This window comes from Fusarium solani (genome assembly GCF_023522795.1).
Source record: "Fusarium solani strain SB1 chromosome Unknown bctg00000008, whole genome shotgun sequence".
Taxonomy (NCBI): domain Eukaryota; kingdom Fungi; phylum Ascomycota; class Sordariomycetes; order Hypocreales; family Nectriaceae; genus Fusarium; species Fusarium solani.
This window is the reverse complement of record NW_027072148.1, coordinates 1,168,373-1,194,408: the sequence shown is the minus strand read 5'-3', so window position 1 is coordinate 1,194,408 and position 26,036 is coordinate 1,168,373. Positions and strand designations below refer to the sequence as shown.

At 53.4% G+C, this 26,036-nt stretch overlaps 11 protein-coding genes across 11 annotated transcripts; 6 read left to right on the top strand and 5 right to left on the bottom strand.

The window, feature by feature from the left end:
- Positions 1-1,001: 1,001 nt before the first annotated feature.
- Positions 1,002-2,126, top strand: MRS44_012440 (uncharacterized protein; the record flags this gene model as incomplete). The annotated part of the gene is made up of 1 exon (XM_046269486.2): positions 1,002-2,126. The coding sequence occupies one exon, from the start codon at positions 1,002-1,004 to the stop codon at positions 2,124-2,126; it is 1,125 nt and encodes a 374-aa protein (XP_046133110.1).
- A 742-nt stretch (positions 2,127-2,868) lies between these two features.
- MRS44_012439 (uncharacterized protein) lies at positions 2,869-5,106 on the top strand (the record flags this gene model as incomplete). Its single annotated transcript, XM_065618799.1, has 1 exon — positions 2,869-5,106. One exon carries the CDS (start codon positions 2,869-2,871, stop codon positions 5,104-5,106), a length of 2,238 nt encoding a protein of 745 aa, XP_065474871.1.
- Positions 5,107-8,423: 3,317 nt separating this feature from the next.
- MRS44_012438 (uncharacterized protein) lies at positions 8,424-9,847 on the top strand (the record flags this gene model as incomplete). Its single annotated transcript, XM_046269488.2, has 5 exons — positions 8,424-8,557; positions 8,608-8,675; positions 8,729-8,734; positions 8,786-9,411; positions 9,464-9,847. The coding sequence occupies 5 exons, from the start codon at positions 8,424-8,426 to the stop codon at positions 9,845-9,847; spliced, it is 1,218 nt and encodes a 405-aa protein (XP_046133112.2).
- A 276-nt stretch (positions 9,848-10,123) lies between these two features.
- MRS44_012437 (uncharacterized protein) lies at positions 10,124-12,939 on the bottom strand (the record flags this gene model as incomplete). Its single annotated transcript, XM_065618798.1, has 3 exons — positions 10,124-12,187; positions 12,280-12,684; positions 12,742-12,939. 3 exons carry the CDS (start codon positions 12,937-12,939, stop codon positions 10,124-10,126), a joined length of 2,667 nt encoding a protein of 888 aa, XP_065474870.1.
- Positions 12,940-13,950: 1,011 nt separating this feature from the next.
- Positions 13,951-15,246, bottom strand: MRS44_012436 (uncharacterized protein; the record flags this gene model as incomplete). Its single annotated transcript, XM_046283568.2, has 2 exons — positions 13,951-14,897; positions 15,240-15,246. 2 exons carry the CDS (start codon positions 15,244-15,246, stop codon positions 13,951-13,953), a joined length of 954 nt encoding a protein of 317 aa, XP_046133114.2.
- A 723-nt stretch (positions 15,247-15,969) lies between these two features.
- MRS44_012435 (uncharacterized protein) lies at positions 15,970-17,541 on the bottom strand (the record flags this gene model as incomplete). Its single annotated transcript, XM_046276143.2, has 3 exons — positions 15,970-16,570; positions 16,620-17,071; positions 17,125-17,541. 3 exons carry the CDS (start codon positions 17,539-17,541, stop codon positions 15,970-15,972), a joined length of 1,470 nt encoding a protein of 489 aa, XP_046133115.2.
- A 436-nt stretch (positions 17,542-17,977) lies between these two features.
- On the top strand, positions 17,978-18,601 carry MRS44_012434 (uncharacterized protein; the record flags this gene model as incomplete). Its single annotated transcript, XM_065618797.1, has 1 exon — positions 17,978-18,601. One exon carries the CDS (start codon positions 17,978-17,980, stop codon positions 18,599-18,601), a length of 624 nt encoding a protein of 207 aa, XP_065474869.1.
- A 206-nt stretch (positions 18,602-18,807) lies between these two features.
- Positions 18,808-19,704, bottom strand: MRS44_012433 (uncharacterized protein; the record flags this gene model as incomplete). Its single annotated transcript, XM_046269489.2, has 1 exon — positions 18,808-19,704. One exon carries the CDS (start codon positions 19,702-19,704, stop codon positions 18,808-18,810), a length of 897 nt encoding a protein of 298 aa, XP_046133117.2.
- Positions 19,705-20,229: 525 nt separating this feature from the next.
- On the bottom strand, positions 20,230-22,263 carry MRS44_012432 (uncharacterized protein; the record flags this gene model as incomplete). Its single annotated transcript, XM_046276144.2, has 4 exons — positions 20,230-20,428; positions 20,477-22,077; positions 22,131-22,136; positions 22,189-22,263. The coding sequence occupies 4 exons, from the start codon at positions 22,261-22,263 to the stop codon at positions 20,230-20,232; spliced, it is 1,881 nt and encodes a 626-aa protein (XP_046133118.2).
- Positions 22,264-22,826: 563 nt separating this feature from the next.
- Positions 22,827-23,567, top strand: MRS44_012431 (uncharacterized protein; the record flags this gene model as incomplete). Its single annotated transcript, XM_046276145.2, has 3 exons — positions 22,827-22,979; positions 23,039-23,494; positions 23,544-23,567. 3 exons carry the CDS (start codon positions 22,827-22,829, stop codon positions 23,565-23,567), a joined length of 633 nt encoding a protein of 210 aa, XP_046133119.1.
- A 547-nt stretch (positions 23,568-24,114) lies between these two features.
- On the top strand, positions 24,115-25,923 carry MRS44_012430 (uncharacterized protein; the record flags this gene model as incomplete). The annotated part of the gene is made up of 2 exons (XM_046276146.2): positions 24,115-25,695; positions 25,753-25,923. 2 exons carry the CDS (start codon positions 24,115-24,117, stop codon positions 25,921-25,923), a joined length of 1,752 nt encoding a protein of 583 aa, XP_046133120.1.
- Positions 25,924-26,036: the final 113 nt, after the last annotated feature.

Here is a 26,036-nt window from a genome sequence, read left to right as displayed (position 1 = left end):
CGGCAGTCGAGATGCATCTTTGCATGTCTGTGAGCTCCACTTGTTTGCTCTTGCCTTCCATGGATGGATCCTTGGAGGACTTGGGAGGTTTGAAACTGCGGGGATCTCAAGGATGGAAGGAAGCTTGGGTCAGGTCTCCCCCCGCCTCCTACCAAGCCTTTAACCGCTAATAACTCGCACCATCACCAACATCAAGAAGCTCAGTTGGTGATAGGCTTTTATCCCAACCGACGAATTCAGATTGGCTCGCGTGCTAAGAACTGTCCCAGATCTTGTTTGGGTGTTCTCTGCGTCCGTCTCGGCAGCCCTCATACGCGACCAGATCGAGAACCAACCCTCCCGATACCAAACCCATTCTCGAGGCCCAAGGCAGTTTTGCAGAAAATCTGCATCGTTACCACTGGCCTCCCTTCCACTCAAAACATCTTCTTGGCTCGGCCAGCAATCATCGGCCAAGTGGCGGTCGCAACCTCCAATAGTCCCTCTCCCCGTCGACTCCCCCCACTAGCCTAAGCGCCGACCCTTGAGCAGCCTGGTTCCTCCATCACCAGGGCCTCGAAACTTTCGCCCTATGACAGACTCTCACGGTCCCGAGATTCTGGATGCGGCCAGGGAGCTCATCCACGGACCCTGTCTAGCAGGTCGTGGCCCTGGGCCTAGTTGAAGCTATCTGTCGCGTCCGCGCCTAACTTGGCATCGTGATTGGTTTTGCGGCTGTTGCCAGGCGATCAGTGACCCATGTCGAGGCTGACTTACATGGCTCCTCCTATTCAGGAACAAGACCAACGCTGAAAGGGCCGGCAAAGGGAGCAGCCAACAATGCGTCCCGTCGTCCTGGTAAAGCCCTCACAAGGCTCCTCGTCCTGTTTATTATCAAAAGCTGCCGCGCGGCGTCTGCACCCTCGCGCCCTCTGCTCTCATTTCCACCAACTCTTCCCTCGACCGTGGGAGGTCCAGACTCTAGGCTGACGCCCTCTTTAATTCTTCCATGTAGAGCCGACATGGCCCTTTCGTTTCTGCCTCACGAGGGGAATCTCGTCGGGATATTCCTCGTGCTGGTTCTTTTCTTTCTTGCTCCGGCATCCCCCGCCGCCGTTGAGCCTCCTTTGAAAGTCATCTCGATCGAAGAACCAGAGAGCCCTAGAGGGGACTCCCCATCCTTCTCCTGGCCCTTGCCTCGCCTCAGCGAGCGTGATGGTTCGTGCCCCGTCTCTGGACAGACCTGGTGTGGGAACGAACTTCCTGGAGACTTTTGCTGCCCTTCCGATTCCAGCTGCAAAGTCCTTGCCGCAAACACCACCATCCTATGTTGCCCGGAAGGAAGCGAATGCAACATCATCAAGGCCATCACTTGCGAGATTGCCAGCCAGGACTCATCCAAGTATCCAGGCGCCCCCATCAAAACTCTTGCGCAGGATCAGAAACTGAAGCGTTGCGGAAGCAAGACCTGTTGCCCATTTGGCTACAGCTGTGACGAGGAGTCACGTTGTGTTCGCGACAAAGATCAGGAGGAGAGCTATGCGTTTCTGCTTCCCGAGCCTTCATCAACAGCAAGCTCTACGTCGACGGCAGAGCCATCATCCACTTCACCTCCCGAATACCTTCCGGTTGAAACGTCGGAAGCCCCCGAGGTCATTCCTGGAACACCTCCCAGGGCCTCGGCCTCAGCCACATCTACCGAGTCATCAACACCGGATGAAGACGAGGAACAAAGCCGCAGCGGAGTGGAACCAACAGGCGTGGTGACGGCAGGTACAGTGGCCGGCGTTTGTTGTCTTGCTGGAATCGGCATCTTTGTATGGATGAAGTGGTTCCGAAGGAAAACACCCAAGGGGACTCCCATCTTACACGACACGCGGGAGTCATGGGGATACTTCTCTTCAACAGGGAGCACCCCAATGATGACCAAGTATCTTCGCGTTACCCGTGGACCTAATGAAAAGTTCGTTGTGACACCCACAACGCCTGCCTTTTCACCACTCCGACCACCCTCTCAAAGAAGATCAGAGAGTCCCGTGGAGCTTCCAGCAACACCTGTCTCGCTCTGCATGTGGAGCAACCTCGAGAACGCGGCTGTGGAGGAGCCAAAGCTGGCCTATGTTGTGCGCGCGAAGCCGCAACAGTAGAGACCGGCTGAACTGAAAACGAATTGATGACTATCACATGACCATGAGAAACGTCTTCTGCTGCACATACCAGTTTCCTGTTATTACTGTTTTGATACCTTCTTGTATATCATTTTCTATTCATGAGAGGATGGCGCTTGGGAGAGCCACTGTTGAGCGTGGATTGGAAGAGCAGGGGATCCTGCACGGATTCAAACGATTCTCCCGGAATGAGCTGACTTTATTCCCTGTCGGCCACGTATCTCCTCTTCCTTTGTTTTGCTAGTTTAGCTGGTGTGCAAACGCATCTTAATAGACGAAACTATGAAGTTTGGATCATGCAGAAGATGTATTACACAGTGTAGACGGTGCGGACGGGAAGCTTTCGGATATTGACACGGTGCAACATGCCTGATTAGGATGTCTTTGAAATCCACTAAGGGCAGCTCATCAATGCTGAAATTCTACAAATAATTCCACAACCAAAGCTGTCCTTTTTCGACGTCGATAAGTCGCTGTCGCAAGCCGTTTTTCGCTGCAATTCGATTGTTTGCTACCTATCTCTTGAAGCTGAATCAACGCGCCGACGCTACCGCTTGAACCGACCTCGTACCTGCTCCTATCCATCGCCTCCAACGCCGCGTAGGCCATGGCTGGCTTGCCATTTGATCGGCGCCATCATCCTGCTTGATCACGGGTTCACGTGTTGGCCGAGTCGCGTGGCTAAGACGAGTCGAAAGCCCCGACAGCGGCAACATACAGCATGACGCATCAGGAACGCCTCGAATTCGAGGACCTCTATGACAACTTTGTCACAGCTCATCGAAGGCCCTACCACCGCGAATCGACCTGGGACAAGATCACCCAGCCGAGCATCCTCCTCTCGGTCCTCATCGTCGCCGTCACTGTCGGATACAACTTCTATGCGACTTCTGCTACACTCCGGGAGTGGATACAGTTGCTTGGACGGTGCTTCTGGGATGCTCTCGTGGCCATCGTCCCAGAGCGCCTCCTGGATGTCTTTGATACCCCAGATACTTCAACTTCGACCTCGACCTCGAAATCCATGTTGCACGACGATAAAAGCGCCCATGCCGCGAAGAGCGAGAGGTTGCGGAGGGTGATGGGCCTGGACAGCTCCAGGGGAATGATGGCCTCTGTGTTCCAGGTCAGGAATCGCGCCCTGTCTATGACCGGTGGCGTCCTGGGCTTGAAGCTAGATGGCGATCACCCACCTGGGCTAGGAAATATGGACAACTCGTGCTACCAGAACAGCATCCTCCAGGGATTGTCTTCTTTGAAGCCTCTTCCAGAGTATCTATCGGCCTGTCTCGAAGCTTCCGACAACGAAGATGTCGATCGCGATGTTGCGCAGACATTACGAACACTGATTCACGATCTGAACGATGTGTCGAATTACGGACGGACGCTGTGGACGCCAGGTCTCCTCAAGTCAATGAGTACATTCACACAGCAAGATGCGCAGGAGTACTTTTCAAAAATCCTTGATGATGTCGACAAGAGCGTCGCCAAAGCCCTGAAGAGCGCCCAACCACGGAACCCCGGCTTGGCGGCCAAAGTCGAAAAGGACGACACAGCTGCTAGTGAGCATAGTGACGACAGTGGTTATCAAAGTCTTAGCAGTTCCGGCACACTCGACAACAAATTACCACGGAATCCTTTGGAGGGGCTTCTCGCGCAAAGAGTGGCATGCATTCAGTGTGGACACTCGGACGGTCTGTCCATGATACCCTTTACTTGCCTGACTCTGAGTCTTGGACTTGATAAGAACCGGCACGACCTCTATGAGCGATTGGATGCTTACAGCAAAGTTGAGGCGATCGAAAATGTGGAATGCGCCAAATGCACACTCCTCAAAGCCCAGAAGCTTTTGACCATATTGGTGGAGAGGTTGCGCGAGACAGGGAAAACCGATGAACAACTCGCAGAGCCGTTGCGCAGACTGGAGGCTGTGGAATTGGCACTGGAGGAAGACGATTTTGAAGAGAAGACGTTGACGGAGAAGTGCAAGATCTCACAACAGAGCAAGGTCAGCACAACCAAGACGAAACAGATTGTCGTGGCCCGACCTCCTCAGAGCCTTGCGATTCACATGCAACGATCGGTATTCGACCCTTCGACATTTAACATGATGAAGAACTCGGCTCCGGTCAACTATCCCATGACGTTAGATCTTGGTCCTTGGTGTCTCGGTAGTACCGGCGAAGCTATCCCAAACTCTGGCACTGATGAGAATGCGGAAGACGGGGAGAAATGGACATCTGATCCCAGGCAATCAATGATCGCGGGCGACTTGGGGGCATCGAGGCTGGCAGGGCCCATCTACGAGCTTCGAGCGGTGGTGACGCATTACGGTCGACACGAGAATGGACACTACATCTGCTATCGCAAATATCCCAGGCATAGCCCGCCTACCAAGGCGGTTGAAGATGAGGCCTCTTCCGAACCGGGCGACCAGCCGGAGGCGGAGGTCGGCACAAAGGTGCAAGGCAAAGAAGAGGACGGCGAGTCCGAGATGGACTGGTGGCGGCTGAGTGATCACAATGTGTCGATGGTCAGCGAGGAGACAGTCCTGAGCCTGTCACCTGGGGTTTTCATGCTGTTTTACGACTGCGTGGATCCCACGATGGTACTCACGGAGGATGTCAAAATGCAGGACGCAGACGAAGTTACAGATGAGGTTGCAGTTGCAGTCACAGATACCCCGACAGAACATGCAGGGAAGGAGAATCAAGTCGAACAGGGGATTGAGAGTCAAGCGGCCAATGGCAAGGCAGAGGAGAAATGTGTTGGCGAGGACGCTGCACCGTTACCTTGCGTGGAAGGGGATGCTGAGACTGAAACAGGTGGCTTGAACATGGACGAGGACAAGGGCGGAGTTGAGGCAGAGATAACCTCACAGAAGCCAGCAGAAGAGGAGCGGGCGGAGAAAAGCGGTGGGAAGAAGGCAAAGCGCAAGAAGAAGCGGAGGAAGAATTAGATTTGGGAGTTTGGACAACCAACAATAACAACTAACAAGCGGAGCCGAGACAGGAGTGGCGCCACTCTCGATAGTGGTGAGCAGAGCTGGAGGATGGTATCTTGTGCATAGCGACGGCGTTTAAGAGACGGCGGTTAGGCTTGAATATTACACGTCTAGGTATACAAATAGTAGAATTGAATTGAAGGTGCATCGAGGACAGCGCATCATGCTGGGTGAGGTGAGTGTCATGATAGATTCATGTTGATGCAGAAACAGGGGCCAGGGGATGGCATGCATCTTTTGTTTGCCGTCCTTGGCAACAGGAACCGATAGCTAGATAGTGGAGTGCCTGTGTATCACCAACAAAGAGTTTCTCGTACCCGCATCGCATGGGCCGACGGGCGTTTCGGTTTACGGCATGACTAGGGGAGACGGGGGCGTGATAGATGAGATGAGCGCATACGCCATGACCTATTATAAGACGGAGGCGTCGGTCAATACGGCACGGGAAGGACCGAAGAGAGTGAGAAACAGAAGAGGTCCAGAAGCGTGGCTTTTTTTTTCTGCGGTGACATAGAACGTGGGCCCAGCCCTCTTTTGACATCTCGGACCATGTGGGCAGGGGTTGCTATACGATGATGATGGGCAGGGGGGTTGGTTCTCAAACAGAGGAAGCAATGCAACATTGAACAAGCAATTGATCAAGAGTGACAGACAGGTTTGCTGGTGCCTATATGAGTGTATACGTCAACATGTGTACGTATGTTTGAATCCTTCGTCTTCAGGCAGCCGTTTAGAAAGACCAGCAAGCGACGGGTCTGGGCCTCTTATATTGCCCTGATGCGGTTGTCGTTTAGCTAGCCGACGACCTTCCCCCGGCACGTGGGTGCCGATCAAATAGGAGACGGAGGAGTGTGTGTCAGGACTGAAATAAATTATCCTAGAGCCGAGATCGTAGTTGGGCGGGTTTTACGTCTCCATGGGCAGCGGGTGGTCGGACCAACTCGAGTTCCTGGCAGTGCCGCTTTAAGGTGAACTGCCAACATCATGATGGATGTCGTGATGGGATCGGGTTCATCCAGATTTTTTACTCGTGATGGATCCAATGTTTTTTAGAGTTGAGCGGGATGTATGCAAGGACGTTGAGATCTATGGATACCTATCTACATGAAGGCTTCCGAGTCGAGATGGTTGTTGGGTGTCGAAGTGAGGGTATCACATGCATCAAGGTGCCTAATATCACCGATGCGTCTTCTTGGGTACTCATCCATCATTTTCCCTCCACCAATATGTTTATCCCTTTACAATCTCTTGTACGCTGCCTTCCATCAAATGAGGATCATCCCCAGCAAGCGTGGTCACGGAGGCATCCAATGTCCTCCTCTTCCTCGTCGTCTACGCAGTGGAGGCGGATCAAGGCCACGATGACGTACTCGTTGTCCACCAAGGCTGAAAACATGGAGAAATCGCGGCCGAGGATTCAGGGGTGCATGAAGGCGCTTGTACTCATGGTCGTTAGGTACGCGATATAAACTAGGCTAGGCACTCAACGGAGCCGTGCATCTCGAGGGCGAGCTTCATTGCCTAGTTTATGTAGGCGAGGTGCTATACCCCCTAGTGGGCCGGGTTCCCGTGCATGCCATACTACCAGGGATGCTCTAAACGATCAGAACATTGATGAGTTGCTGCTCAGTCAAGCCAAAGATGTTGAAGGCAGCGTCGACAGGTATCACCGTATCACCACATCAAACAAACTCTCCCGCAAATTGGAAGAAATAGAAACCCGTCAAAGTCAAAGCAAGAACCGCAATTGTTTATAAAAACATTGTCCAATCAATCACGGAAAAGAGAGTGGAGGCCCAGCCGTCTTCTCGCCAGTTGGGACATGGGCCAGGACCTGCTCGTAAGGCTGGAGGTTCTCGACCAACCTACAACTCAAGATGCGTGACAGGGTCTACAAGTTGATTGCCAAGTTGAAGATGGGAAGCAAGATCTCTCAGCAGGGCGCTTGTAGAGGCCGCCAAGGGACACGTTCTCGGGGCTTCGGCATGCTATGGTTGAGGATTGAGACAGGTCCCGGATCACGCGTGCCGGATCTAGCTCGACTGGTGACGGTTGAAAGTATGCCGTGCTGATAGGGCAATCGGTGCCATGATGCCGGTTGATGCTGAGCATGTGTATTTATGAGGCAGGCATGGATGTCATGTCTCTACCATTGATGCCATCATGGCCGCTGTTTACCACAGGTGTCACCAATACAGCTCCTCATGGATGTCAGTCAAAAATCATATCATCCATTTACACGAGCCATCGCATAAACAACATGGCTAAAGCGGCAACCTCGCCATTCCCAGTCCATCACGTCTTCAGTCACCCGTAGCACCATTGGTCAGCCCGTAAAAACCCACCAAATACACACCCCGGTCCCAGGGCCGATCGGTCCCCTGCCCGGAGCGGGCCCTGCCTGGAAAGCTTAGCCATGAGACGCGCCGGGGGGGGACCTTTTGTGAATGGAGTGTTGGGCTGATTGGCAATACGAGTGGGCAATTTTGCAGGGTCCTCGAGCAGGAAAGCAGAGCGAGCAAATATGCTCAGCCTCCTTTTTTGTCATTACGAAGCGCTGAATACGGCCCTAAGGAGGGTTGACGCCGATGACTTTCGAGTCTCACCAGAAAAGTCGTTCGTTTGGTGTTGGGCTTATTTTAGCATCCTTTGGACTGGACCGGACTAGACTTTCTGAAGGAATACAGACACGACAGGGTCAAGGCCCATCTTCAAAGGGCGGTGCTTGACGAGGCCTGCATGTGTTTTTATCTGTTGGTCGGCAGTAAATGTGACTGAGTTTATTAAGTACCGATAGCTCTCTTTTTTCTCTTTCCCATCCCCTAATTTCTTTTCCCTCCTCCTCCTTCTTGTCGACGATTCCATTCTTTCTCTTTTTTTCTTTTAAGCCTCCTCTGCCAAGGCTCGAATCGAAAGCTTACAGGGAGGCAAACAACGCCAATCGAGTGTGTAACGCTACCAACGGGAAAGTCGGCTGGTTGAAAGCAATTGGGGAGTGTGACGTGACAATCAAAAGGATCGGGCCGGGTTACTTTTGTTCATTTTAACCAAGCTCTTCTCTTTCCATCCTTTTGACATTTTCCTCCTTTCGCTTTCATTTCGTCGACGAGAAAGGATACACGAGAGAGAGTTTGTGTAAGAGATCAGCGGCGCTTGTTTGTGGCTGTGGGAGAATTGGCCACACTGTAATCACCAACGAACGCGAATCCAACCACCGAAATCAACGAAACCTCGACAACTTCAGATTCAATCATCCTCGAATTACAGAAAAAATGGCGGCTTCACCACCTCGAGACCTCGAATCGGGAAGGGCCCAGCTCGAGGTCGAAGACCCCAACGCCGCGACCAAGAACGACGAGACTCCGACTTCAAAGGGTTACAAGCTTCACCCGTCGGCGTACATCATGTATGTTTGTGGCTGAAGAGAGAATTGGACGTTTTTCTAACTGATTTCAGAACATGGATCTTCTTTTCCAACCTTACTATTCTGTTCAACAAGTGGCTCATTGACACTGCTAATTTCCGTAAGTTGAATTCCTACCATTTACACGAAAAACACCAAGCTAACCATCACCAGGATACCGTAAGCTCAACCTCTCAACCTCACAAATCTAACCGTCAGCTAACAAATTAGCCATCATCCTCACAACATGGCACCTCGTCTTCGCAACCGTAGCAACCCAGCTCCTCGCCCGCACGACGACCCTCCTCGACTCCCGCCACGCCCTCCCCCTCTCGCGGAGCATGTACATCCGCACCATCCTCCCCATCGGCATCCTCTACTCGAGCTCCCTCGTCTTTTCGAATGTCGTCTACCTCTACCTCTCGGTCGCCTTTATCCAGATGCTCAAGTCGACGGGTCCCGTGTGCGTGCTCATCGCCTCGTGGATCTGGGGCGTCGCGCAGCCCAACAGCACCACGCTCGCAAACATCATGCTCATCGTGTTTGGCGTTGGACTTGCTAGTCTGGGAGAGATTGAGTTTTCGTGGCTGGGTTTCATGTTTCAGATGTGTGGTACCATCTCTGAAGCTGTGCGTCTTGTCATGATCCAGGTCATGCTCAGCGCGGAGGGTCTTCGCATGGATCCCCTCGTCGGTCTCTACTACTACGCCCCCGTCTGCACAGTCATGAACTTTGTGGTTGTTATTTTCAGCGAGGGTCCCAAGTTCCAGTGGGAGGACGTTATCAAGGCTGGCTACGGCATGCTGTTCCTTAACGCGTTTGTTGCGTTTATCCTCAACGTGGTCAGCGTTTTCCTGGTAAGTTGTAAAGCCCCCTTTTGTCGGCACTCGCAACTAACTCTCCTCCTAGATTGGCAAGACTTCTGGCCTTGTTATGGCTCTCAGCGGCATCCTCAAGAGCATTCTTCTCGTCGCCGCCTCCGTCCTCATCTGGCAAACAAAGATCACCATCCTCCAGGTCCTGGGCTACTCCCTTGCCCTCGTCGGCCTCGTCCTCTACTCTGTCGGATACGAGCAGCTCGTCAAGGGCTGGTACGAGACGCTTGCCTGGGCCGCTGGTGTCTGGAACGCTGAAGGCGACAACAAGATGTCGCCCACGATGCGCAAGGGCATCATCGTTGGTGTCCTAGGCTTCTTTACTGTCGTCCTTGCTGGATCCCTGTGGCACTTCCACGGGCTTTCTAGCCAGCAGGTTGTGAGCCTGACGAGTTCTTGGTTCAACAGTGCGACATGATATTACGACGAGTAACGTGGATAAATAGAATATATAGATAGATATAATGAACCATTCACATTGTGTACAATCATCTGACAACTAAAGTGACTGACGGCTGAGGTCAATGTCTAAAGCAAAGCCAACCACGCTATCATCATCTATCTCGATCACCTCGAGCCCCCGTTGGGTATCTACTTAACCTAATCCCTGATTACTGACTATTGTAGTGTCATTCAAGCTATCCATCCCTGCCATACACGCCTGTAAGCCAACCCTCACTGCTTCGACTACAGCTCAACGACGGCTCCTGCTACGATCCCGTCGATCTCGCCGAGGTGACAGACTCCTGTCCCGCCTGTTACGCCTGTCCCTTGACCGATCTCGTTCGCGATCTCGGTCTCGGTCACGATCCCTATCCCTATCCCTATCCCTATCCCGATCACGCCGCTCCCGATCTCTATCGCGGTCTCTATCGCGATCCCGTGAACGATCACGGTCACGGTCCCTCTCTCGATCCCTATCCCGTCGGTCCCTATCCCTATCGCGATCTCGGTCCATGTCTCGCTGGCGATACGTATCTCCCCTGTCTCTGTCTCTGTCCCTGTTGTCCTTGTCTCGATCTCTCTCGCGTTCCCGCTCTCTGGCCGTCTCCCTGTCCCTGTCTCGATCTCTGTCCTTGTCTCTATCCCGCTGTCGGCTGCGACTTCGACTTCGACTCCTTCGCCGCTCTTCACGGCCTCCAGGTGTGTATCGGTCAATGTCGTCCATATTCCAGCGTCGACGCAAGTCGGGAGACCTCTCGCCACTGCTCTTCTTGTCATCGAGTCCAGGGATCGGCAGGCCCTTGTCCCTGGCGTCCTTCTGAGCCGCCAGGTAGGCCTTGGCCTCCTTTTCTCGTTTCCTGACCTCTTCCATCTTCCACTCCTCAAGGCCGTCCTGAGCCTTGCTTGAGCCAGGTCGGGGGGCAGAGGCCGTGGCTCTAGACCGAGAACGGCTTCTACGATCTTGCCGTTTTTCTGGTGCCTTTTCAGGTTGTCTTTCAGACTGCTTTTCGGGCTTTTCAGCAGGCTTCTCAACAGGCTTCTCAACAGTCTTTTCAGTAGGCTTTTCGGCAGGTCTTTCGACAGGCTTTTCTTTCGGCTTCTCGGGCTCCTTCTCGCGTTCCTTTTCGCGGGGTTTGTCTTGGTCCCGGTCTGCCCCACGAGGCCTTTCCCTGCTTCGGCGTCTTGGAGGCGAACGCTGGTCACGGTCGCGGTCTCTCTCACGATCCCGATCCCGGTCCCGACCTCGCTCGCGCTCCCTTTCTCGCGGATCATAGTGGTCTGCTCCACCAAGGCGCACATCGCGAGAACGGCTACGTTCCCGTTTAGGGCGTGAGCGGCTTCTATCCCTCCTCTCGGGACGCATTCTCGAGCGTGACCGGTCTCGTCTGTCCCTGCTTCGATCTCTCCTCTCCGTTCGGGCCCTGGATCGGCTTCTCTCTCTTCGATCAATTCGAGCTCGAGAATCCACGCGGGCTCGCGATCGACTTCGCTCTCGTCTCCGTGATCTGCTTCTCTCGTAGTGGTCGTATTTGGGTCGTGAACGGCTTCTAGCCACGCGGTCATCCCTACCAGTCCGTGAGCGGGTCCTATCCCGTCGAAGCCGTGATCGACTTCGGTCACGTCTATCCCTGATTCGAGACCCACTACGGTCTCGACGTGGGGAGTTGGAGCGCCGGTCGTTTCGACGATTATCTCGGTCTCGGAGGCGATCTCGATCCCTATCCCTATCCCTGTCTCTATCCCTTTCTCTCTGTGTGTCTCTGTCTCGTTCCCGCTCGCGATCTACAGCTCTGGAGGCACTGCGGCTTGGCTTTCTTTCGTCCCTTGGGTCTGGGCGCCTTGCATCCGCAGGTGTACCTGAGCCACCACGATCTGCTTTGAGCCCAGCGTCACTAAGCTTGCGGCCCTCCGTAACTCGAGAATGTTCACGCCGGATAGGGTTGATAGCAGAAACCGGTCCAGACTTTCTCGGTGGTGGTGCCAATGACGAATCGACCTCCAGTTCTGGTTGTTTTTGAGTCGTTTTAGAGCTTTCCCGGAGAAGATCAGCCAAAGCCTCTTGCTCCAGGCGCTCGTGCTCTTCCTTTGATAGCTTCTCCTTAAGCTCTGCCGAGACGGCTTCCTTCTCCTTGCGGCGGTCGTCTCTTTGTCGATCTCGGTCTCGACGATCGCGATCTCTGTCGCGGTCCCTCGAACGATCCCGGTCGCGGTCGCGGTCTCGGTCACGATCTCTTGGTTCTCTTTCCCGATCCCGATCTCGCTCACGGTCGCGCTGTTCGCGTTCCTTGTGTCGTTTCTCTCGTTCAATGTCTCGCTGCCGTTCACGTTCTTCACGCTCCTGCTCTCGCTTCCTACGACGTTCGTCTCTCTCTTCCTGACGTTTGAGCTCAGCCTTTTCACGCTCACGTTCCTCCTTCTTCGCTCCTCTCGTGCGATCCGTCGCTTCTCCTCTTCGATCGCCAGCTCCTTCTGTCGTAGTTCTTCTCGTAGGCGTTCACGTTCGGCTCGTCGAGCCTCGGTATCGGCTGCGTATTCCTCGTCGGTTTTCGATCCGCGAACTTGTTCCGCCTGTGCTGCTTCTTCACCAACTTCGGCGCGACGGGTTTCACGAATGCGCTCTTCAATAGCACCCACGTCAATCAATTGACTGATGACGGACTCTGCCTTCTGGTAGACTCCAGACCGTTCCAGGGCGCCATCAATAAGGGCTGCAGCCTTTCGTCGGTCGAGAGTCAGAAGTTGCTGTGGGTTGCGCTCGATTTCCTGTTCGGCCACTTCGAGAATAGCTTTCGTAACTTGGGCCTCGTAGTCCTGGGAACGATGTGTTAGAAGACGAAAGATCGTTTGTTATCCTTGCGCGCGACGTACACTAGCTTCAAACTTGTCCCATACTTGCTTCCGAATGGAATCGTAAGCACCTTCTTTCTTGAAGCTATGCGCAAGAGATTCGATCGCTCCTCGTGTCGCCGAAGGCAGTGGAAGGTCGGAGGCTTTGTATTTGCGCGCCGCGGAAGGAGACGCCAGTTCACCATTGGTAGGCGCCTGTTTGGCGCTTGGAGCTGCCATGATGTCGCGATGCGCCCAGCACAAAGAGATTAAGGGAGAGACGAGAGCGCGCAGGAGCTGGCGCAGAGACCGGTGGCAAGAATCAGTGCATATCGCGCCGGTTCAGGGCAGAGGAAATCGAATTAAAGAGCCGGCACCGCACCCCTCAGTCGAGCGGCTTTTCTAATGTTGCTCGAAGTTTGAATGGGTCAAAATTCAAGGAGCTTCAACGTTGAACAGTGGAACGTGACATGAAAACGCCAAGTCACGTGGCCTCCTTTTGTTCAACTCCTACCCTAGAGTATCCCGTCGATCGTATTTTCTTGTCAAGTGAACTCTCTTTTAGGGAATTGAATCCGTCTATGCTGTTGATTAGGTCTCACTTTTATCTGAAATTTCGCTGATTTGAATGTTTCTGTAATGTTGTTCGTGGCCGTCGCCTGTATTCTCTTCCCTCCACCCTTAAGTACTTCCAACCACAATTCTGAGTTTAACACTGCAGTAAACACGAGAACTTCCCATTTCGCTACCCTTGACAAATTTCTAGGCCGAGCTACAAGTATTCACTAGCTCCCCAGGGGCGCTGTCCACGAAAAGAGCTGACTGGAATGCTAACGTTAGAAAGAGAAACCCCCACTGCAATTCGTCCACTCAGTATCTTTATCTCCTCTCACACCACAGCTCAGTAGGCTCGATGAATCATCGATTCCGACATCATACGCTGTGATACAACGGAATATGCAATATTGATAGAAATGAGTGTTTCAATCAAAGCCAGCCAAGTTTAGGTACTCTTCCCCTTCACATTTCCAGTACATATCAGCAGCAAACAATACACTCAATACCTAACCAAAGGAGTCAAATACGAGACACGGTTCTCCAGTCAACTTCAAGAGAACCTGGCATTACCATTATGTTATCCATGTCTACCCCACTAAATACGGACATCAAGAATCAGGTACGAAACTAAAGCATATCACTATGTGTGTAAAGAGCGTCGTTGAAAAGACCACGGTAACCGCCAACAGCAACTTAAGACCTGGTTGTGCACTTGACAGTTGTTGTTGCCCTGGAAGGACTCTGCCTCACCGACGAGACCCCCCCACTGACGATGGTCGGGCCCGGGACCTGATAATTGAGCGAACCGCCGTAGATGTTGACAAGAATCCCAGGATCATTGGCCTCATAAAGCTCAGTACCGAGATAGCCAGGTGGATTGTCAGAACCACTCCCGGTGATCTTGAGGTTAAAGCATTGCGGGTAATTCTGTGCGCCGTTCCTTTCGAGCCCACTGTGCAGAGCAATGATCTCGTGTCGAAGAACGTAGTTTCCAGGGGCAATGTTGCTAGGGATCCTCACACTCCACGTGTAGCCATTCTCTCTCAGGGCACCGTCGGCGTATTTTCCAGGTCTACCTTGCGAGATGAGGCCCATCCCATCAATCTTGAAGAATTCCAGCTTTGTCTTGTCCACAGTCTCACATGGACCGTTGCAGTTGGCTAGGTAGTCCATCACAGGTCCTCGGTGGTTCTCAGGCCACGAAGACCACTTTATGGTGATGGTATCGCCGGCAGCCACTTGGACATGTCCTTGGGCCGGTGCAGCGGCACGGTGACAGATGATATCAGGATGACCGTACTTGTCGGGAGAAACAAAGCCGTTGTCTCGCTGCTCGATGGTCCAGCCAAGCACAACTGGGGGCTGTCTCTGGAGAGGAAAGCTGGTGCTCAGGTAGCCCCCATAGGCGACGCCGTTGATGATGACTTGAGTGACATGGCCGTGCGCTGAGACGGAGACGGCAGAGAGAGAGGGTAGAGCCAAGTCGAGACACAAAGAGTGCTCATTGCAGTAAAGAAAGTCATGATTATAGTAGAAAGTGTAAACGAGGGTATCAAGTTGATGTAACCTTGGATTCAATGCAAAGCCGACAAGTGCCTCTGAAGGTGTCGAACTCCCAAAACACAGAGGAAGTTGATGCCCTTTTATATCTGTACAACTGTCTGCTGTGTTCTTCTTCTTTCTGTTCCTGCTCACGAGCTATCTCGAGAACAATGTAGTATTCCAACACCTTGAGATCTCATCAAGACGAAAACTGACCTTGTTTCCAATGTACGTACGAAACCTCCGACACAGTCCCCATCTCTCCAGTTACAAACACCCGAAGGCTGTGTCGGGGCAGTCGTGATTGGCCTTTCCTCTTGGTTCGCAACTACGCTCCCACCATTTGTACAACGCTCTCAGACACCAGCCTAACCATTCAGGCAGCCCCCTTACATGAGACCTTTTCTCCCGGCTTGGTCAGCAGAGAGTAAGATACGAACCATGCATTTTGAGACACGGCATAGAAGGAGGGTCGAGGCTGAATGTGCAAGTGTTGCCTCGGACTGGGCGAATGGGATGTTGGATCTTGTGTTTCTCGGCGGAAACTCTGTAATGAAAGGATCAGAGGCGACTGTTTCAACTTGGGCAGTTCCGAAAGTGCACAACCATTCGAAGTGTCATCCGGGCCCTCGAGATGCAAGAAGCCGGACGCCACTCCGAGGCTGGATGGTGGCTTTTAAGGCCAGGCGCCTCCGGAATTAGAACATCGTGTTACGCTGAAAACTGAAACATATGTCGGCAGGAGGTTGATGGATAACGTCAGCGCATATTGGCAGGTCAAAAGCATGCTGGGCAGAGGCAGACAACACGGTTAAATCACTCAACAACATGGACGGAAAGTATTGATCAATGGTCATAAGACGTATAACTGCGTTTATCGTGTAGCCCGTAAAGATATCCAGGTAAGCATGTACATGATCACCAACGGCGCAGCTCCTTACGGTACCTCTAGATGGTGGCATATCCCTCATCAACATGGATGGGATCCGATCCATGAATAGTCATCAACAGAGAGAGCACCTTTTCTTGTTTTGAAACACCATTTCGTAAAAATGGAAGTGGATATCATGCGTCCCGTCGTCAAGCTCGTAGAGGAGAGATCCATGCCAACCCAACGCCATGCAAGCAAATGCACCTCAGTACAGCATAAATGTCGGACCCCAAGGGGTCTCAGAACTCGCCTTCTCCGCCGTGGCCAACCACGCTCGCCGTCCAGAGTCCGACGAGACCCCACCAGTTGACCTTCCACCCTCTCCAGAGTCCCTCCAGGCCTTGGCCCTTGTAGGTGGTTGTGGCAACGCTCTTATTCTTGCCCTTACCCTTCTTTGTGACACTCGGCCTGATGGTGGGGACCTCGCGTGTTCCCTCCTCGGTTGCGATATGGTACATGGTACCGAAGGGGCCGTCATAGCGACCAGGAGGAACAATGGTTGTGAGTGCCTGCTCCTGACCACCAAGCGCCTTGACATATTCGGAGGTCGACAAGACTGAGACCTGTCCACGCCTCAGGACGGTCTCGACGGGGAGTTTAAGGAGGATTGCAGCCGATGAGGCAAAGAACTTGGCGACAGAGAACGTCATGGGCGAAGCCTGGCTGTCAATCATGAATCGGGTTCGGAGAACAAGGGGTGTGGAGAGTGTGATAAGAGGGTGAACCAAGGAGTTGAGGACGGTCGGGATGACAAGGATTGAGGAGCAGAGGTATGAAGGCAGAGCCTTGAGAGTAGCCAGCGTCCGGCGCTGGCCTCTGGAGCTTGGTGTAACAATGAGTCTGTCTATAGTCAGTATTGCTCGCGTGCGTGAAGAGTGATAGTCCATACCTCGTTCGCACCAAATCTAATGGCGAGAGAGCCAGCCCAGTGGCAACAGCAGCAGTTGCAGCCACAAAGAGGGATGCCCAAGGATATGGGGAGGCAATATCAATCAAACGATCGATATCCTCCTTGACGCCTATATCCGGGACATTGAATATGGCACTGAGAAAACTTCTCGACCAGTTTTCTAGCAGCGACTGCAAAACGGTATACAGAAACGCCGCATTGGACCCCTTCCAAACGCCCCAGGCACCTTCCTTCCCCCACAGCTGCCCAATTACTTCGAGAATCGAGTCCGGTCGACGCAGAGTCAGGTAGTGCTCCGGAATCTTCGGCTTTGGCAGAGGAGACGGGGTCCGGCGGCCATTTGAGCTCTTTGGACCAGAGGGAGTGGGAGTCGCAGGCACGCTCGATGTGAAGTAAGCGGGCTCGTCGCCCTCAGAATCTGATTCATGGAACTATGTCGTCATCATTAGCGGTGTGCCACTTACAAGTGACTCTAACGACTCACATCATACATGGAACTCCCATATGTGGAAGTTCGCTTCTTAAGAGGTTCTGGCTCTACCGTAGGGGTAACCAGAGCAGCATTTTCATCCTGGTTCCGGACTTGCAGCAAAGTCTTGGCCACCTCGAAAGGCTGGGCCATGAGGACCGAGGTATACTTCCATAGCAGCTCGTCGATGAGGTCCTTAACATTCTGCACCATGGACGGCGAGTTATCCCCCAAGTAGTCCTTGTACTCAAGGTCGTTCAAGATATCACGCGCTTTGGAGGCGTACCGCCCACCGGCGACCGTCACATGTCGGCCATCGGGGAACGGGTTTGGGCTGGGACTTGACTTGGCGAGGGTCTCGGAGGGGTCACCGATGGTCGGGGGTATATAGTACGGCCTCAGGGGATTGAAGCCTTCTCGGTGAGTCGACATTGTGCATGCGACCGCATTGGTCTCGGGAGAAGGAATTGCAGAGAGAAATGCGACGTCGAGCTCGGATCCTAGAAAATGAAATCATGCTCGCCCGCGGCCCACAAACCCAGCCTTCGGAGATAGAGAGGGCGGGACCGGAGTCCGGCAAATTGATTCACCGACCGATAAGGCCTCCGCTATCCGAAGCTCGAGTCTAGTACTCACTTTTTCGGCCTGCTTAAAATCATCTTGGATCTAAGAGGACGAGACGAATCCGCGGAGGGCCCAGCGTCCATTGAGCGAAATTGGCGTGTTCCAACCTTTTTGACATTTGCATGCTCGGGACGAAGATCATTTCGACAAGTTTAAAATCGCATTGAAATTCTTTCCAGTTTCGCATTTCCCCGGTTTCTCGTTACTCTTCCCCGCGGTCTATCCTCCGAATACCCCGGCAGCCATGTCCGCATCACGATCCTTTGCGACCAGCTTGGCCAAGCTTCCGGCCACGGCCTGCCGACGAACTCAGCCCTTCCTCAGCAGAGGTAGCGTCCTATCACAGACCTCTTCTCGAAGCCGATCAGCCATTATTCCTCGAGCCGCCCGCTTCTCCCCGTATCCCAGAGAGCATTCACCACCTCGGCACAACGGCGACACGGACATGTTGAACCTCCGAAGCCGGGCGAAGAGTATGTTCGCCGAGCTAGAACACCACACCGCCGAAAGACTAACATTTCATAGGCTCTGGATTACCTTTATCGAGAAGGATGGCCAGGAACACAAGATTGCTGTCTGCGAAGGAGACAACCTTCTAGATATTGCTCAAGCGCACGACCTGGAGATGGAGGGCGCATGCGGAGGCTCCTGCGCCTGCTCCACCTGCCACGTTATCGTCCTCGAGGATGAATACTTCGACAAGATGCCCGAGCCAGAGGATGACGAGAACGACATGCTGGACCTTGCGTTTGGCCTCACCGAGACGAGTCGCCTGGGCTGCCAAGTACTCATGACCAAGGAGCTGGACGGCCTCCGGGTGAAGCTGCCCTCCATGACGAGGAACCTGCAGGCGAGCGATTTCCAATAAAAATAAAAAAGGACATGATGAGCGGCGGGAATGTTTTGATATGAGGACTTGTATTTGTATCTATTACCCTGGGAAGAAAAGGACCGGCGATGGCGGGGATTCAGGTGCATTAGGGGTATCTTTGTTGCGACTTTCGTTGCGAGGGCCGGAAGAGATCGGCCTGATGATTCTACTACTCCTCTTAAAGAAAAAAGAACACATTAACCTTATGCCTCCTCGAGCGCACCCTTCTTCAGGCCGCCGCCTCCTGAAGCGATGAGCTCCAGGAATCCCTTCTTGCTCATCTCGTTGACCTTTTCCTTTCGTTGCTCCATGCCGATGACGCCCTCCTTTCTCGAGTTCTTCTCCGTCTCGAGTGCCTTGACCTGCGCGGCACGTACGGCGTTGAACAACTTGACCACACCGCGCTGTGCCACCTTTCGAAGCCTCCTCTCCGTCACTAGAATCTCCGACGTTGACGTCTCGAGCTCGCCCGTGGTGTCGTTGGCGGTCGCGATGAGCACGTCCTTTACTCTGCCCTTTTCCAACGCCAATCGCTTCTGGTCGCGAATCTGTTTTCTCGCCTTGGATTCTAGGGCGCTGTCCACCGCCGCCTTTGAGGCCTCGTGGGCGGCGGCGCTTCGTGACAGGACGGGATCTGATCGCTTGGATGTTGACAGTTTGGTGGAGAGAATCTTGGAGAGCGATGTAGCGAAAGCATTGGGGTCGTTGCGCTTGGACTTTTTCCTCTTTCCACCAACCTCCTCATCGTCGTCATCGTCGTCGGAACCTTCTTCATCCTCCTCTTCATCGTCCTCCGCCTCCGAGTCGCTTTGGGGCTCTGCCTGTGCCTTTGCTTTTGTCTTCTTAAGTGGCTTCTTCAATGCGGGACCTTCCTCATCTGAGCTGGTCCCTTCATTGTCGGAAGCGCCCACATCGTCGACCTTGGCGTTGTGAATGTCGTCGTCGGAATCGAGGAGGTTGACAGCATCAAAATTTTGCTGCGCGTCGTCGCCCTCAGAGTCGCTGTTGTATTCTTGCAGAGCTCTCCGCTTCTGCTTCTTTGAGGGCCGTTGTACACGACCATCGTTTTGTCGCTTCTTCCTGTTGCCTGGGCCAGCCATTGCGAATGTCGAGTTGTTGCTGAGGCTGAAAATGTGCAATTGTTGATGGGACGTCGTCGCGCTGATGCAGGGCTCGTCGTGAAACTTTTTTGAGAATTTTGCCGGGGAAATTTTCTGGTAAGTGGAGGGGCGGGCCAGGGCGGTGAGCTAAGCTCGGAGTCTGAGTGTGGGGCAGATCGGGGTGGGGCCGTGATCTGGTCCGGGATGGACTCAGACAGGTGCCGATCTGGCTGCTGTAATGGTATGGGGGATGAACTTGGTTGTTACTTAAGGAAACGATTTGGTTGGGAGAGGATATGTGACATTTGTTTATTTCAAATCAACAAGTACACCTGAAAGTGAAGCAGCCCAATCCTAGCCCTGAAATACCGTCTCGTTGGTGGAATAATGATTGCGACGAGGGCCATCTCGTAGAAGTAAGGACAATGAAATTTGAATTAAGCACGAGATATTAGATACTACAAAGCTATTCCAAAAACAACCCAGAGGAAAAACAGTCGTCCTCGCGATTCCAGAACCGCGACCCTATTTCGTTCTAGAAAAACTGGTGAAGTCGGTCCCAGATTGAGGGAGGAGACTTGAAGCCTCAGGGGCATCCGGTGCTTCAACCACTGTTGTCCAGGTCTCCTTGCCGTCAATGTAGAGTGTGTAGTTGAGACTGCTCTTCTCTCCCTGCTTCTCGATCGAAAAGGAACCAAATTTGGAGGTGCCACCGGGGATATAGCTATCTTGCTGTTAGTGGCGGAAATGAAAGGTAACGAGGCAAACTTACTTCATCATAACATCTTCATCGTCTGTCTGCTTATATGTCGGGAAAGGAGAAGCAAATTGGTTCAGAGGGCTGGTGGAAAACTCGTGAGCGGCAGCAGACTGAGGCCATCGCGAGCCAACAGGTGGAGGGAACCTTGTGGCAGCAAACTCGTGTCGATCGCCGGACAGGATAACAACACCAGTGCCTCGTGCGCCGGAATCCCACATGGCCTCAAGGATCTGCTTTCGCTCCGTAAGGAAACCGCCCCAGGTATCCTTGACATTGACAGGCCAGTTCTTGGTGAAGGGGACAGACGAAGCAATGAACTTCCATCGAACTCCCTGGGGCTCAGGACGGGCCAACCAAGACAGCAGGTCAGCCAGCTGCTCCTTTCCAAGCATGGTCTTGTCGGTCGCATTGAATGGGAGGTTGTTGCTGGAGCGGTAGCTGCGGGTGTCCATCATGAAGAAGCTGGCCGGGCCCTGAGTGAACTCGTACCAAGTAGCGTTACTCCTTGGGCCGCTCTGTGTAGCAGACTGAGCTCTGGGCGGGTTAACGTTGGCTTGATAGATGTGCCAGGGATCGACAGCGGCGCTGTAGATGCCAGTTGTGTTTGAGGACCAGTCATTTGAGATTTCGTGGTCATCAAGGACGTGAATCCAGCTCAGGTTCTGAGCTACGGGAGCCCAGTCTGGTGAAGCGTAAACTTGGCGGTATTGCATGCGGTATTCCTGAACCGACTTTCCAAATCGCTCTGGAACATCGACATAGATGAAGTCGCCCAGGAACAGCATAAACTGAGGGCTCAGCGAGGGAAGCTTTTCTGCCAAGTTCCTCAGGCCAGGGATAGCCAGGGGGTGGTCCACCGGATTGTAGGGGAAGCGAGGCAGGATGCAAGAAGTAGAGAGGAACGTGAACAATCCATTCTCGGTGTCGGGCATTTGTCCTGGCTTGGGAGCAGATCGGAACTCGCCAGTATGGTTGTTGGAGGTCCTCCACTCATACTTTCTCTGCTTTGAGTCGTCGAGGGGTATAGTCAGAGTTGTTGTGAAATCGGTGCTGTTGTCAGTCGACGTGACAAAGCCCGCGGTCAACCACAAGTTGGTCTCAGATGACAGCTGGGGATCTTGAATGTGGTATTCGAATGTGATGGGCAGCTTTGTCTGATCCGGCTCGCGGATGACGAAGCGAGCCTCTGATGGGGAGACGTATCCAAGACGAACGAATGAGAGGTCATCGGCAGGGTAATACCATCTCGCGCGGAACAAAGCATCAGCTGTCAAGGCGATGAGGACGACGTTGATAAGGAAGGTCAGGAATGAGGCAATGGGGCGTCTGGCGCTGGGAGCTCCCAGCAAGAGGATCTTGGATGCGCTAGGAATCTTTTCACCAACGACAATCTTCTCCTTGATGTCAACCACATCGGTAACAACTTCAGGCTCGGGGGCGACTGCGACGCCGTTTCTGGTCAACAACGGTGTTGTAGATGAAATGGTGGACTCTTTCACGGTGACATCGACTTCATCCTTGAGGACCTCCACTTGGGGCTTAGAAAAGTAGGTCGCGATGTAAGAGGGGACATAGATGGCGAAGAGTGCAAATGCAATTGAAGGGAAATGAGCCTGTCATGGAGGTTAGACTTGTCTCGGGAGCTTTCTGAGGCTGCCTGGCTTACAGGGAACTACATGTATTGTTAGTCAATTATGTCATTCAATCCATCGGAGAATACAAACAAGTCTGAAAAAGACGACGGCACATATCCTCAGGGCGACCGAGGATACGTTTGCGACTGTCGTCTGGAGGGCCATTTTGGAGATGGCCGTTTAGGGGAAGAAAGCGCCGGCTGACGGTTGGCAATGGATGGCGTGGAGGGGCCAATTTAGGAGATATCGTCGATCAAGGAGAGTAGAGAGAGAATGCGAGTAGGACGTCATGCCAATCTGTCAATGCGACATGAGGATCAAAGGTTGCGTTTGGGGGATTGTTCAAGAAGTCAGCCACGTACTCCTTGAAAGAGCTTGACAGGGGAGTGAGGTCATCATCCTTGATAACGAGTGATTGAACACGCCTGAACGCGTATTGGCAAATGACCTGTGGCTGACACCCCTTGGCGCACCAACAGGGCGTGGCTTGCGGCTTCTAGACTGTGGCTAGTTCAGCTCAGGAGGGGCTCCGCTCCAGCTAGGTGGCATTCCCATCCATTTCCAGGGGTTCAGCGCCCAGGGGCCCGGTGGGTGCAAAATTCCGCGCCGAAGCTCAATCGTGGCCCGTTCAGTTACATGTGCTCCAGTACCATCCACTTTGGCGACAGCTTGTCCTGAACCAGCCGTCCAGTCAAGCACGCGACAACATCTCCCACAACACCGCAACCATGAGACTGCCGACACTTCTCGCCGGGCTGTTCGCCTGCCTCATCACCGACGTCGCCGCTACTGCCCTGACTTATAAGCTCGGTGCCAACGAGAAGGCCTGCTTCTACACTGCGACGAAAAAGGAGGGCGAGAAGGTCGCATTCTACTTTGCCGTGAGCCTCACACGACGCCACCATACGCATCGGAACTCGAGCTGAATATAAAACTATAGGTCCAATCTGGAGGTTCTTTCGATGTCGACTACATTGTTGAGGGTCCCAATGGCAAGATCATCATGGACGGCCAGAAGGAGAGGCAGGGCGACTTTGTCTTCTCGGCCAACGTGGTTGGTGACTACTCGTTCTGCTTTGACAACGAGATGAGCACCTTTGCCGAGAAGTATGTCGACTTTGAGATTGCCGTCGAGAACGAGGCCCGCGCCCAGCTGCCCTCGAAGCAGGGAACCACCCCAGAACAGACCTCTGTCTTGGAGGAGGCTATCTTCAAGGTGTCTGGCCAGCTCTCCACCATCTCGCGCAACCAAAAGTACTTCCGAACCCGTGAAAACCGCAACTTTGCCACCGTCAACAGCACCGAGGGCCGAATCATCAACTTTAGCATGATCCAGATCGGCCTTATCATCTGTATGGGTGCCTTGCAGGTGTTTGTCGTTCGGTTCTTCTTCCAGGTATGCTTGACCAATTCCAAGAGACTGGCATGCGCTAACTGTCCAAAAGGGTGCGCGCAAGGGTTACGTATAAAGGATTCGATGCATTATATACCAAGCTGGATCGGGGTGTTACGAGGCGCGAGATCAAAAAGGAGGCGGATACTGGAAATGTTATGTATAATCAATGGAAACATAGCTCACGGTCTGGCTGGGGATTTACGTGGCGCCTGTTTTCGGCCCCGAGGTTGTGATGTTCCATGCTTGGACGACGCCGATGAAAGTTGTCATGATGCGCTTGATTGGACTGCTCGAGATAGCGAGGGTTGTTCTAATAATTGTCGATGCAATGTCATAATATGACGTGAATATCTGAACTTTGAGCTTTCCTGAACACTTGAATGTCCGTACAATTCATCACCCTTTAAACGAAATGTCAAAATGACTGATTCTGAGGTTCTGTTTCCAAGTGCTCTAGGTGTCACTGAGGAGCCTGTAGGTAGCGCCCCAAGATCTTGGCGTGGTGCTGCAGCGGCCCGCGCTAAACCCGTTTTGGCGCGTCGCCTCTTGAAATTCTGAACCTTGGAGCCTCCGCGATCTTCAAAGACATTCAAACACTCCATCCCCATCACCACAACAAAATGACGTCGATCGCCGGGTCGCTTCAGGCTGCGCTGCCCAAGCCCAAGTATACGGGCGAGGACGAGGAAGCTCCCGCGCGAGCTCAGCAGCGTGGCGTGAGGATCGTTGGCCCAGGACAGCTTGACGAGACGCAGCTCGTGCTCAAACGATCCGGCCCTCCAGCCTACGGACAGCGATCAGGATGGCGACCACGCTCGCAGGAGGACTTTGGCGATGGAGGCGCTTTCCCCGAGATCCCCATTGCCCAGTACCCTCTCGACATGGGCAAGAAGGGCGCGACGACGAGCAACGCGCTGGCGATCCAGGTCGATTCCGAGGGCAAGGTTAAATACGACGCGATCGCGCGACAGGGCCACGGCGAAACCCGCATAGTTCACACATCATTCAAGGAGCTGATTCCTCTTCGACAACGCGCCGACGCGGGCGAGATTGATCTTTCGCGACCGGACAAAGAGTCTGTCGAGGCAACAACGGAAAGGACCAAGAATGCCCTGGCCGCGTTGGTTAGCGGTGCGGTGGCTGCGCAGAAGCCAAAGAATGTGAATATTGGACAGCGAAAGGATGCTACTTTTGTGCGCTACACACCGGCGAACCAGATGGGCGACAACTCGAAGAAGCAGGACCGCATCATGAAGATTGTCGAGAGGCAACGCGATCCTATGGAACCCCCCAAGTTCAAGCACAAGAAGATTCCTCGAGGACCACCCTCGCCCCCTCCGCCAGTCATGCACTCGCCGCCCAGAAAGCTTACAGCCGAAGACCAAGAGATGTGGAGGATTCCGCCTCCAGTCTCAAACTGGAAGAACCCCAAGGGTTTTACAGTACCACTGGACAAGCGATTGGCGGCAGACGGAAGGGGACTACAGGATGTGGCCATCAGCGACAAGCATGCCCAGTTTGCTGAGTCTATCAAGATGGCGGAACGTCATGCTCGTGACGAGGTTCAGCAGCGCGCCATGATGCAGCAGCGACTGGCGGAGAAGGAGAAGGCACAGAAGGAAGAAAATCTACGGGACCTGGCCCAGAAGGCCAGGGCAGAGCGTGCAGGCGCAGGCCGCAAACGCAGAGACTCTCGCGACTCCCGAGACTCGAGAGATTCGAGGTCACGATCCCGAAGTTACAGCTACTCAGAGTCTGATCGATCCGACAGCGAGGACGAAGAGGTTAGAGAGCGTATCAAGGCACGACAGGAGAAGCAGCGGGATGAGGAGCGAAAGCTACGGCAGAACCGCATGGGCGCCGAGCGCCGAGCCCAGGTTATGGCCCGCGAACAAGGCAGAGATATTTCTGAGAAGATTGCTCTGGGCGTGGCCAAGCCAACGCAGTCGAAGGAGACCATGTACGACTCGCGATTATTCAACCAGTCGAGTGGATTTGACAGCGGCATCAACGAGGACAACCCCTACGACAAGCCACTCTTTGCAGCGCAGGACGCTATCAGCAGCATCTACCGGCCACGAGCCAACCTGGATGACGATGACGCCGAGGCAGGAGATAGGGAGATGGCCAAGATTCAAAAGGCGAGCCGATTTGGAGAGGCACTGGGCAAGGGAACGTTTAAGGGCGCCGCCGAGGTTGAGGTCAGTATTTCAAGGTCTTTCACGTCATCATATCGTATGCTAACACACACCCTCCAGGCGCGAGAGGGACCAGTACAGTTCGAGAAGGATGCCGGCGACCCTTTTAATGTGGACAAGTTCCTGTCCGAGGTGGATCAGGGCTCGTCGTCAAAGCGAGGTTACGGTCTGCAGGATGAAGACAGCAGGCAATCAAAGCGGCCACGAGTGGACGACGACGACGAAGATTAAGCAGCAGATTGTACGGTTACGTGTGGTGTATAAAGTTAGACCCAGGTCAGGCGTCAATGATTAATATGGATGGTGTGTTCCAACAGCTTTTGCTATGAGGAGCAGATATTTGA